Here is a 13486-nt window from a genome sequence, read left to right on the forward strand (position 1 = left end):
AGGGGGGCGCGCGTGCGAGGGAGCGAGAGAGGGGGGCGCGCGTGCGAGGGAGCGAGAGAGGGGGGCGCGCCCGCGAGGGAGCGAGAGAGGGGGGCACGCCCGGGGGGGGGGAGCGGGGGGGGGGGGGGCGCGGGGGCGGGGGCGTGCGTGCGGGGCTGGGGGGTGGGGGGGTGTAGGGAGAGTGTGGGAGTGTATAGTGTGGTGGGGTCACCTGTAGTGCAACATGAACCCAAGATCCTGGTTGAAGCTGTCCTCACGTGGACTGAACCTGGCTATCAGCCTCTGCTCGGCGACTCTGTGTTGTTGTCTATCCCGAAGTCCACCTTAGAGAACGTTTACCTGAAGATCTGAGGCCGAATGTCCTTGACTGCTGAAGTGTTTCCCCACTGAGAGGGAACATCCCTGTCCTGCGATTGTTGGGCAGTGTCCATCCATCTGTTGATGTAGCGTCTTTGTGATCTCGCCAATATAACAAGTCTCAGGCATCCTTGCCTGCAGCGTATAAGATCGACAACATTGGCAGAGTCACATGAGTATCTGCTGTGCACGTGGTGGGTGGTTTTCCAACGTGTGATGGTAGTATTCATTTTGAAGATCTGACGTGTCTTGCAGAGGCTAGCATGACAGGGTTGTATAGTGTTGTGGTTGCTGTTCTCCTGAAGGCTGTGTCGTTTGCGGCAAACAATGGTCTGTTTAAGGTTTGGCGGTTGTTTGAAGGCGCGAAGTGGAGGCATGGGAATGATCTTGGTGAGGTGCTCATTGTCATCAATAATGTGTTGAAGGGTGCGAAGAACATGGTGTAGTTTCTCCGCTCCTGGGAAGTACTGGATGACGAAAGGCACCCTATCAGACGTATCCCTTGTCCCTTCCGAGGAGGCCATTATGGTTTTTCGCTGTGGCACACAGGAACTAGCGATCGATGAGTTGAGCATCGTATCCTGTTCCTATGAGGACGTCCTTCAACATCTCCTGGTGTCTGTCTCGTTCCTCCTCATCCAAACAGATCCTGTGTATGTGTACGGCTTGTCCGTAAGTGATGGCTGTTTTAATATGTTTCGGGTGGAAGCTAGAGAAGTGCAGCATTGAGAGGTTATCCATGGGCTTGTGGTAGAGTGACGTACTGAGGTGTCTGACCCTGATGGAGATGCGTGTGTCCGAGAATGAGACTGATTCTAAACAGTAGTTCGTGGTAAGTCTGATTGTGGGATAAAACTTGTTGATATCGCTATGTAGTTGTTTTGATGATCCCTTGCCATGAGTCCAAAGGAAGAAATGTATCTGGTGTATAGTGTTGGTCAAAGGTTCTGTGCAGCAAAGAAGTCTTGTTTCAACCTGTGAATGAAAGTGTTGGCATATTGGGGAACCTACTTGGTTCCCATGGCTGTTTCGTGTGCCTGGATGAAGAACTGGTTGTCAAAGGTGAAGACGTTGTAGTTGAGGATGAAGTGGATGAGTTGTAGGATGTTGTCTGGAAATTGGCAGTTGGTGGTGTTGCGTATTGAGGCTGTTGCGGTGATGCCGTCGTCATAGGGTTGCTGGTGTAGAGTGCCAAAACGTCCGTTGTGACAAGGAATGTTCCTGGTTTGACTGGTCCGTGGGTGCTGAGTTTTTGTAAGACATCTGTAGTGTCACGACAGAAGCTGGGGGTTCCTTGTACAATGGGCTTTAAGATGTCCTTGATATAGCCAGAGAGGTTCTCACACAGGGTCTGATTGCCTGATACGATGGGACATCCAGGTGTGTTGGCTTTGCATATCTTTGGAAGGCTCTCTCTCACACACACACACACCCACACACACACCCACACACCCACACACACACACTCTTCCCCACCCCCGCACGCACACACTCTTGCGCTCTCTCTCTCTCCCTCCCCTCCTTGCATTTGTGCCCACACACACACTCTCCCTCTCCCTCCTTGTGCACGCACACACTCCCACACTCTCACTCACTCTCTCTCTCCCTCTTGCTCGCATGCGTGCGCGCTCTCTCTCTCTCCCCGCCTCCATGTACACACTCATTCTCCTTCCTCGCGTGCGCACACACTCTTTTTTTCCCCCCCTGCACACGTGCGCACACTCTCGCTCTCACACACACTCTCATACTCTCACTCTCTCTCCCACCCCCTCCACACGCACACACAACTCTCTCCCTCTTCTCCCCTCACACACACACACTCACTCTCCCACCTTGCGTGTGCACGCTCTCTGTCTCTCCCCTCCTCTCTCACACTCTTTCCCCCCCTCACGTGCGTGCACACACACAATCTCCCCTCTTTCTCTCGTTCTCTCTCTCCTTCTCTCTGTGTCTCTCTGTCACGCACGCACGCGCACGAATCTGTGGAGTGAATTTGTATTTACAGATACATTTTACTTTGTTCAAAATGCACACAATTTATAGACAGTCAGTCAATGTGGTGTTTTATTAGTTCCTACTTTAGAAATAAAACCGGTCTGACTCCAAACAGATTCTAAACAAGGTCTCACACCTTAACATGCATTGTCTGACCTAAAATGTCACCTTTTCTTTACACTGATAAAATCTTTAGTTCTCTAATGACCGTGACTCGAAAGGAATTCGGGAGTTTACATATACATATTAATCAATTAAAACCCTCTAACTGTTTAAAGATTTAACAGCATCTTAGGTTTGTTTAGTACATCGTCATCAATGGTGTGAATCTTTTACTTAGAAATTCTGTGTCTGATACTACCTCTCTCACTAACACCTGAAAGAGGACTGAGGCTCTGAAAGCTTGTGTTTTCAAATAAACCTGTTGGACTATAACCTGGTGGCGTGTGATTTCTCACCCTGCCTAGTCCAGATTAGGCTGTACACTTGGATTGCTGTTACTCACTAGACCATCAGCAGAGTTCACTGCTTTTTGGAATGTCTTATTATTTGTTGAAGTAAGTTACTTGTTTTAGGTTCCATATAAATTGAAGGAGATGGATGCAGAATTTGACAGCTACAATCAAATCCCTGAGTCTCCTATTGGAAGGGAGGAGGAGCCTCATCTGTACATGGTGCCAAAGAAATATCGAAAGGTCTGACTGAAAAATTATTATAACAGTTGCTTGGTAGTACAGTACTTGAATATTGCTGAACAGAGAGACACATTGTTGAAACTTTTCAACTTGCACTAATCAGGACATGCACAAGAGTGCCAAATTTCAGATAGTCACAACAACTTATGCTGAAGGAGGAAATGGTGCTGACTGGATGAGTCATTGCTAAAGAAAGAGGAACCAGGAACTATAGGCTCCCCAAGCTCTTAGGTAATTCAGTGAAGATTCAAGGCTTAGCCATACACCTTCTGTTTGAAGAATGTTTGCTGTGTGTTTTGCCTTTGGCAAGCGTAAATGAGCCAAGTTATGAACTCAACTGATTATCTTAAATTGATTGTGAATGCAGCTTTTTTTTTAAATTCACTCACGTGATGAGGGCATTGCTGGCTAGGCAGCATTTATTGCCCATGAGACAGTTAAGAGTCAACCACATTGCTGTGGGTCTGGAGTCACATGTAGGCCAGACCAGATAAGGATGGCTGTTTCCTTCCCTAAAGGATATTAGTGAAACAGATGGGTTTTTCCCCCAACAATTGACAAAGAATTCATGGTCATCATTAGATTCTTAATTCCAGATATTTTTTGAATTCAAATTCCACCATCTGCTGTGACCGGATTCGAACCCAGGTCCCCAGAATATTATCTGGGTCTTTGGATTATCAGTCCAGCGATTAATACCAGTAGGCCATCGCCTCCCCAAAGTACTAGAATACTTTGGATTGCTCAGCAAGTGCTGCCTGATTGAGGAGTTGCATCTAACAAGAGAATTTGTCTTTTGGGTTTTGCCAGTGTGGCGTGGCAGAGTACAGTCTGTACTCTACCTGTTACATACAGCCAAAGGGGCACGCTGCTTGATTTGATCAGCCGATTGCTGGGATGTGCAGCCTATATATCTAGCATTTCACTATCACTGGAATTCATATATGGCATTTTTCATTTGTGTGATATGCAGAATGTCTTTTTGTACTGACAGCAACACCTTAAGTGAAAAAAATTCTGTATGCTTAGCCACGACATGCCAATCAATCAGCATGTATTCTCCCATAGTACAAGTTACTGTAATTATTTTGATATTTGGCATTCTTATGTTTGTCTTGATGAATGGAAGATGAAAAGCTTTGGCCACATGGCTCTCTTTCCAGCAGCATTCAAAAAATCCATACTGTGTTGAGATTTGTAGTTATATTAATATAGACAAAACATTAAAGAAAACTAGATATTGAATGGCATGTTTTAAAAAGGTTAACTAACTTTTGAGCACAAATTGCCCTACTGGTATGAACTGTTATTCTAAATATAGAGGTGTCATAAAAGTTGTACAGCACAGAAACAGGCCCTTTGATCCCACTTGTCCACACTGACCAGATATCCTAAATTAATCTAGTCCCAATTGCCAGCATTTGGCTTGTATCCCTCTTAAACCCTTCCTATTCATGTATCCATCCACATGCCTTTTAAATGTTGTAATTGTACCAGCCTCCACCACTTCCCTGGCAGCTCATTCCATACATGCACCACCTTCAGTGCAAAAATGTTGCCCCTCAGGTCTCTCTTAAATCTTTCCCCTCTCATCTTAAATCTTTCCCCTCTCATCTTAACTCTATGCTGTCTAGTTTTGGAATCCCCGATCCTGGGGACAAGACCTTGACTATTCACCCTGTCTGTGCCCCTCATGATTTTATAAACCTGTATAAGGTCACCCCTCAGCCTCCGATGCTCCAGGGAAAATAGACCCACCCTATCAGCCTCTCCCTATAGCTCAAAGCCTCCAACCCCAGCCACATCTTTGTAAGTCTTTTCTGCACCCTTTCAAGTTTAACAACATCTTTCCTATACAGGGAGACCAGAATTGAACGTAGTATTCCAAAAGTGGCCTAACCAATGTCCTATACAGCTGCAACATAACATCCCAACTCCTATACTCAATGCACTGACCAATAATGGCAAGTGTACCAAACACCACCCTCACTACCCTGTCTACCTGCATCTCTGCCTTTAAGGAACTATGACACTCCCCATGCCCCCATCATTAAGTGTATTAAGTCCTGTCCTGATTTACCTTAACAAAATGCAACACCTCACGTTTATCTAAATTAAACTCCATCTGCCAATCCTCAGCCCATCGGCCCATCTGATCAAGGTCCTGTTGTACTCTGAGGTAACCTTCTTCACTGTACACTACACCACCAATTTTGGTGTCATCTGCAAACTTAACCGTTCGTCTTATATTAACGACCAAATCATTTATATAAATGACAAAAAGCAGTGGATGCAGCACCGATCTTTGCAGCACGCTGCTGGTTGCAGGCCTCCAGTCCAAAAAACAACCCTCCACCACTACCCTCTGTCTCCTTGTTTCAAGCCAATTTTGTTTTCTCTGGATACCATGTGATCTCACTTTATTAACCAGTCTACCATGCAGAACCTTGTTGAATGCCTTGCTGAAGTCCATATAGACAATGTCCACCGCTTTGCCTTCATTAATCTTCTTTGTTACCTCTTCAAAAACTCAATCAAATCAGAGAGAAAGCTGAGTTAACATTTTGAGTCCGATGACCCTTCTTCTGAATGTTCTTTCTCTCCACAAATGCTGCCGGACCTGCTGAGCTTTCCCTGCCATTTCTGTTTTTGTTAAAGGATTTATCAAATTCTCCCTTAAAATATATTTAAAAATTAAGTGTCCATTGCCTTTTGGGGAAGGGAATTTTAAAGAGACAATCCTGTGTGAGAAAAAGTGTTGCCTTATCTGCCTTAAATGGGTGACCATTTATTTTTAAACAATGACCCCTAGTTCTAGTCTCCCAAAGAAGAAACATTCTTTCCATATCCACCCGGTCAAGTCCCCTCAGCATTTTGTACGTTTCAATTAAGTCCCTGGTAATTGTAATATTCTTGAGTTCCTCCCTCTCTCTTTTAAGTCCTGATGTGTAGCTATTTGTGGAATGCTACTTGCATCCTCTCTAGTGACTGAAAATATCCATTTCTTACTCCATAGACTCATTTTCCACAGGACCAGCACTTACTTTGTTAACTCTTTTCTTTATGAAATATTTGAAGACACTCTACCTATCTGCTTTTTATATTTTTGGCTAACTTTCTTTTATACTCTAATTTTTCCTTCCTTATTAGTCTTTTTGTAATTTCTTGCTGTTTTTTTATATTCTGTCCAATTTTCTGACCTGCCGCCTATCTTTGGACAATTATACGTCTTTTCTTTGAGGTTGATGCTACCTTTGACTTTTTTCAGTTAACCACATATGGCAAGACCATCCCATTTTTATACTCCATTCCCTCTCGAATTAAAGCAAGCATTTCAGTTGTCTTCTCTAATACCTGCTGAACTTGTATGTTAGCTTTTTGCGACTTGTGCATGAGGGCTTCCAATTTCCTCTGTGCTGGGGCTTTCCAAAGTCTTTCTCTTTATCTCTATCTCTCTATTGCAGCAATATTCAGCCCCTGCCAAAGTGCATTACCTCTCATGTCCTCATGTTCCACATTTTCCATGCATTCAGTTAACATATCTGTGTATCCCTCTGGAGATGCTTTGTGCCACCACTTGCCTTCCCACCTATTTTTGTGTTGTCCGCAAACTTAGCAATGGTATATTCATTTCCATCATCCAAGTTATTCATATATATTGTAAATAATTGTGGCCCCAGCATTGATTCCTTTGGCACACCACTCGTTACAGGCTGCCCCCTTTTCCCAACTTTCTGCCTTCTGTTTATTTGCCAATCCTCTGTCCCTGCTAATCTACTACCCATGGGCTCTTATCTTACGAAATGACCTTGTATGTGGTACCTTATTGTGCACCATTTGGAATAAAAATATTTTGCATCTACTCATTCTCCTTTATATAGCCAGCTTGTTACCACCTCAGAGAATGCTAAAAAGTTTATCAGGCAATATTTCCCATTCATGAAGCCATGTTGATCTGCTTGATTATATTTTGCATTTCTAAATTATATTACATCCTTTTATGTTAGACTCTAACAGCACAGCCCAAGACAGCTGGAACGTTAAACTGGGTGGGAGGACATACGTATTAGCACCCTTATATCTGTTCATACTGTTCTTTAGCAATATGAATCACCAAACATCCTAGGCCTGTGTGGGTGTGTGTGTGTGACTGACACTAAGTTTGACACACAGCCACTTTTCCCCTCCTCCTCCTCCTGCCTTCAGAAAGCTAAAACTGCAAGGCAAGCCATTTTCGTGTGAATTCCACTGAGGCCAGCTCAGAGTGTGACCCATCAGAGGCTACGAAGGTCAGTGCAAGTTTAAACTCAGTTCCTTAGCTTGGCAATAGTCCCCACTCCTTTCCCTAAAGATCAAGACTTGGAACCCAGTTTTTTTTTCCCTTACCTCTGCTTTTTAATCAAAAAGGCAAAATGAGGTTTTATTAATAACTGCTGCATTGCACTTTTTGATAGTAATTTTATTCATTATTTATTTAAATTTGTCAATTTGTTTATTTGGATTTTTTTCTGTGAAATTCATGTTTCCTGTTGTACCAAATTCTATCCTTCTGAAATGTGCTAATTCCCCCCCACCCCCACCGCCGCCACCACCACCAGTAAGGGAGACAGAAACTGGAATGTGCCTCCTCAGTGCAAAAAAAGAAGAACAGCTCTGGTCTTAATGTACCTCTGCTTCTTGCATCTGCTGTTCAGTCTGGTGTTTGACAAATCTCTGGTCACTTGCCCTTCCGTTTTAATATCATTGTTATGATATTTTTGCCATGTTGAAATCATTGTTTTGTATGCTGTCTGCCCTGGAATAAGAAGATTGTACAGTCTTGAAATCTTCTTGAACAGAAGCTCACAGGAGAGGGCGTGTGTCATTGAGGGATATTGTCTTGAATTTTGAGTTTTGTAAGGGAGCAAATATTTCTGGAAGTGTTGGTTGTATCCTCAAGTTAAACTAGAATATTAGATCTTTCATTAACCTTGAAATTTGTATCAAGCCTTTGGGTTTACATCTTTTACAACCAGAAATGTACAATTGCTTGTGTTAAGTATCAGTTTAATGATGAAGAATTATTTGAAATATTTGATCTCTGCCTGAATTGTTCAGCTGTTTGATTGTACATGTTTTTGTTTAGGTCACTATAAAATACTCAAAACTTGGTTTAGAAGACTTTGATTTCAAACACTACAACAAGACGCTGTTTGCAGGTCTGGAGCCACACATTCCCAATGCTTACTGCAACTGTATGATTCAGGTCAGGGACATTCTTCCCATCTCTCATTGCCTTCTCATTCTCCACACTTTTATTATCTTCTGGTTGTAAATTAACCAAAATCTATAAAATTAGCAAATATAAATAAAGCTAAGATGGTAAAGTCGTCATAGTCTTACCAGACCATAGGGCTGCTCTCTTTACTAGAGAGAGTTGACTAGTGGTTTAACCTGAGGACCACCACACATCAGGAGAGGGGAGAGGTTGAGAAGGAGAGTCCTTCATGGTAACCTCAGCCGGTGCAGGAATTAAACCCATGCTGGTGTTGTTATCTGCATCGCAAACCAGCCGTCCAATTAACTGAACTATAAACAAAACCCTTGATTTTAGCAAGTAAGGAACTGATCTTGCATCCCATCATTCTGTTGTACCATATATTGATATCTGTTGTATCATATATTGATGCTCTTTTTGTCTAATTCAAGAAATATGATTTTAAGAATGTTTTATGTACATTTGTGAACATGCAAGTGATAATTCATCTTGCATTATGTTCAGAATGGGGAATATTTGAATTCAAACTGTTGTTACTTATAGTTATAGTTTTTTTTTAAAACCTATGTTTAGTTTACATTACTGAACTGCCTGAGGTTGGAACAAGCAAAGGAAACTACACTGTATTGTGTTTTTATCACATTAGATATTGAATACATTTTTTAAAAATTGTTTTCAAACGCTATTTCTATACTGAATTGATGGCCTGGTTCTATGGAACAAGTATACAAAGCCACAAAGGGCAAATGTGGTTTTGTGCCCATGATTTCCTACTCCACTACTATTTCCCAGTTCTCAATGGGGAACTTGAAGTGATTAGGGAATAAACAAAGTCTAGGTGTTGCCCTGTATGCAGGAAGAAAGTGGGAAATCAGTAGGCTAATCAACCAGAACCACACCAGAATACATCCTGGTAGATGGTTGTACATTAGACAGACAGGCTAGAGAGCAAATTATTAATCAATTCTAGGAGCAGATGAGACCCCATGGTTTACAATTTAACTTCTTGGCCAACTTGTTAGGGATCTAAGTAAAATGATTTTGGCCATCTCAGTCCAATTTCTTCTGGCCTTGGCTCCAGAAACTTAGATTAGATTGTCAATATCATTCCTAAAGGTCAGAAAAGAAGAAAAATTCTACATACTTGTGGCGATAAGGCATACTGCTTGGACAGGGTAGGGGCACTTTTCTCCATATCTAATCTGGGAGTACTTGATGAAACAGTGAGTACCTGATATGGAAATTGTTTCATTTCCTAGAAATAGCATCTATCACACTGCATGATTTACAGTTTTAAGCTAGATCTCGGTGATAGTTTTGTGATTTATCTTAAATTTCAATATGTTGATGTGTGCATTTTCTTTTTGTCTGTCATTGTTTGTCTGTTATAGGTGCTGTATCTGCTGGAGCCCATCCGCTGCCACGTTCAGAATCATCTATGTCAGAAAGAATTTTGCTTGGGCTGTGAACTCGGATTCCTATTTCATATGCTTGATCTTTCACGAGGCGACCCGTGTCAGGTAAATGATTACTGAGCCAGTCTGGCTCTTGTAAGATAGATTTTTCGCCTGTCTGATGTTCCTTCAATTTTTTTTGTTGAGTGAGCAGGCAATTTGTTAAGTGTGGAACCCTTTAATTTTTCTAATACCGTCAGGCATGGTGATTTAAAGGGGCCTGTATAGGGACTTTTAAGTTGTATAGCTTAGAGGGAACATTACTTGTGTCCACTTGGGTTAGATCTTTGATCATGCCAAATGTTGTGGATTGTTCCGAATGTACCTTGTTAACCAGAGTTGCTGTCCACTTTTTGCATATTTTGAACAATTGGCAAAAAACTACAATTGCTGGAAATGTTAAACAGAAAATACTGCAAACTCTTTGAAATTATCAGTGTCTGAAGAAACAGCAAATAAGTACTTTTAAAAAAAGCTTTTTTTGTTTGTTCTCAGAAGAGACAAAATACAAAAATTAAATCTGATCTAAAGGTTTTTCTATTCTCAATTCTTTTCCCTCTGTGATGAAAGGTATAAGTATATATGGATTTTTAGAAACAAACACAGAAAATACTGAAGAAACTCAGCAGGTATGGCAGCATCTGTGGAGAGAGAAACAGAGTTAATGTTTCGAGTGCAGTATGATTCTTCAGAACTGTCTTTGGGAATGAGGTTGAAAATCTAATCATTTTTAGAGTTTGGATTTCAAAATAGTGGCATATAGGTTGGTTATTTTTGTGAAGCATTTTTAAAAAAACAAGGTCAAACAGTCCTTCTGAAACAGTGACCTAATCAAGTGTATTGCCAAAGCTTTTATTCATTTCATTTTGTAAATGTCTGTTCTTTTGTTTAAAACAAAACTCCGCAGCCTTGTTTGACTATATTTCGTTGCCTGACCGCCATGTTAACTAAATTATTTTTTTCAGAAAAGGATCTATAAAGCCATATTTCATTCTGGGATCTGACTTGCCTAGTGGTACCAACAGCTGGGATCATCTTACTTTTTTTTCTCTCCTTTAGAAATTTTCCACTCTTTAAAATGATAATAAAATAGTTTATGATTAAAATGTTTAAACTTTTGATGATTAAGTCCAGTCACAAATGCATTAGTTAGCCATAGTTTAATGTTTCATTGGGAATTATAGTCCTGAAATATATGATTTAATTAACATGGGAGATTGAGTTTTGGAACGAGTTTTGTTTGTGACATCTAGTGACACAAACTGCAGACAAGTTGTGTAAGTAATAGGAAATAGCATTCATCAATAGCCAGAAGATTATGGTAACCTAATATTTTGCAAAGGGTCCCACTCAATAAATGTTAACCTTTTAGATGCTGTTTGCCTTATATTTTCAATTTTTAAAAACAGATTGCCACTGTTTCTATATGATCTTTGCAATTAAATTTCATTTTTGAACAATGTTAGCCTCTTATTTTCTTTCCTGTCATATCTCTGCAGCCACCTACAGGTCAGAGAATGGCTCAACCAATTGTAGGCCATTACTGTCGAGCTTCTTCAGAGCAAACACAGACCAGTAGAAAGATGATTTTCTCTAGATTTCCTTCTGTACCTGTGCCTGTGGTGAAACTCAAACATCTCAACTTATTATAGCACTGTTTTTGTGATAGTGCACGTAAAAAAAATTTTTTAAAATTAAAAATCTACAGCACTGAGACATCGAATAGCTACTTAAGTGGTTATTTACTTCGTAATTACATTAGAGATCCTGCAAAGAAAAATATTAGTCACAAATACATGATATGCCGCTATAATCCTTGGGCAGCACGGTGGCTCAGTGGTTAGCACTGCTGCCTCACAGTACCAGGGACCCAGGTTCAATTCCACTCTCGGGCGACTGTCTGTGTAGAGTTTGCACATTCTCCCCGTGCCTGTGTGGGTTTTCTCCGGGTGCTCCAGTTTCCTCCCACAGTACAAAGATGTGCAGGCTAGGTGGATTGACCATGCTAAATTGGGGGATGTGTAGATTAGGTGGGTTACAGAGGGGGGATGGGTCTGGGTGGGATGTTCTGAGCGTCGGTGTGGACTTGTTGGGCCAAAGGGCCTGTTTCCACACTGTACGGATTCTGTGATTGGAAGCAGCAATTATCTATCTAATCTTGTCACATTGTACAATACAACATGACTGTACTTTGGCAGTGTTGTTATCATTTAAAGTTTTTACTGTAATCTGTGTTCCAAACTCGGGTTAAAGCAAACTACGATGAATGGAATCTTGTGTAAGTTTCTGTAATTTTTTTCATATTTCACAAAATAGCCACAAATTTTGAACAGTTGTGACTTGAGTGTACTAATCTTCTGGTTAAGATTTCTTCCCATACTGTATGCTGTATACTATTTGCACCTATTATATTTCACATTACAGTTGCATAATTGTTAATGCTAAAAACTACTTTGCAAACAATAATGGTACTACTAATTTCAACTGAATGTGCTATTAAACTTAACAGCACCACCTGCAGTTTTACAGTGGAATTATTGTTCTGTCATTTTTTTCCCTCAGTCCGTTGATTTTGTATGTTGTTTAATTTTGGGAGTCATTGTTTTCTCCAAGGTGATACACCCAGCAATGGAATATCAGAACTTCAGTGGATTTGAAAATCTGATACCTGAGTCTGTAGGGCCTGCAGTATTCTTGGATACTGCTCATGATTGACTAGCCACCTGTCTTATGGCTGGATGAATAGAAAGATGAACTTATGGCTGGAATTCTTCTTTTTGACAACATATAGCCAGGAAAGTCCCAGGAACCCAATGGTCCCATATAACAGTTGAATTCTCATTGTTTGAATATGTCCAAACTTTACATATGATTGTACGAATTAGGGCCATGTTGCCCCTTGCCATTTGGTATGATCATGGCTGATCTGGTTACTCACATTCTCACCTACTCATAACCTTTCAATTCCTTGCTTATCAAGCATCTATTTATTTCGGCCTAAAAAATATTGAAGGGTCCAGACCCAAAACGTCAACTTTCCTGCTCCTCTGATGCTGCCTGGCCTGCTGTGCTCTTCCAGCTCCCCACTGTGTTATCAAAGACTCTATTTGTGCCATATTTGAGGAAGAGAGTTCCAAAGACTCAATCGTCTGAAAGAAAAAAGAATCTCATTTTTAAATAGACAACTGCTTATTTTTAAACAGTGATCTCTAGTGCTAAATTCTGCCATAAGCAGAAACATCACCACATCCACCCTGTTAAGAACCCTCAAGATCTTGTATGTTTCAATCAAGTTGCTACTTATTCTTCTTAACACCAGGGGATATGAGCCTAACTTGTCCAACATTTCCTCATTAGACAACTTGCCAATTTCAGGCATAAACATTAGTTGAACTGCTTCCAATGTGTTTACATCCTTTCTTAAACAAGGAGACCTGTATACTATTTACAGTATTTCATATATGCTCTCGGCAGTGCCCTGTATAACTGAAGCATAAACTTCCTACTTTTGTATTCTGTTTCCTTGCAATAAATGCTAACATTCTATTAGGTTTCCTAATTACTTACTGTACCTTTGCACAAACTTTTGTGATTCATGCACTTCAATCCACTACATCTCAGAGCTCTACAATCTGTCACAGTTTAGACCATATGCTTTTTTTTTTATTTTTCCTGCCAAATGGGCAATTTCACATTTTCCATGTTATACTCCATTTGCTACTTCCACT

General features: G+C 41.0%; 1 protein-coding gene across 1 annotated transcript in view; it reads left to right on the forward strand.

Moving 5' to 3' along the window:
* The window catches only part of pan2 (poly(A) specific ribonuclease subunit PAN2), a 69546-nt gene that overhangs the window by 18463 nt on the left and 37597 nt on the right, over nucleotides 1-13486 (forward strand). Inside the window, exons 10-12 of the mRNA XM_048618872.1 lie at nucleotides 2928-3047; nucleotides 8173-8292; nucleotides 9696-9824. Of these exons, the coding sequence (XP_048474829.1) occupies nucleotides 2928-3047; nucleotides 8173-8292; nucleotides 9696-9824 (369 nt within the window). The remainder of the gene's footprint in view (nucleotides 1-2927; nucleotides 3048-8172; nucleotides 8293-9695; nucleotides 9825-13486) is intronic.

The sequence above is a fragment of the Rhincodon typus genome, chromosome 41 (assembly GCF_021869965.1).
Source record: "Rhincodon typus isolate 14 chromosome 41, sRhiTyp1.1, whole genome shotgun sequence".
NCBI classification, from domain to species: Eukaryota; Metazoa; Chordata; class Chondrichthyes; order Orectolobiformes; family Rhincodontidae; genus Rhincodon; species Rhincodon typus.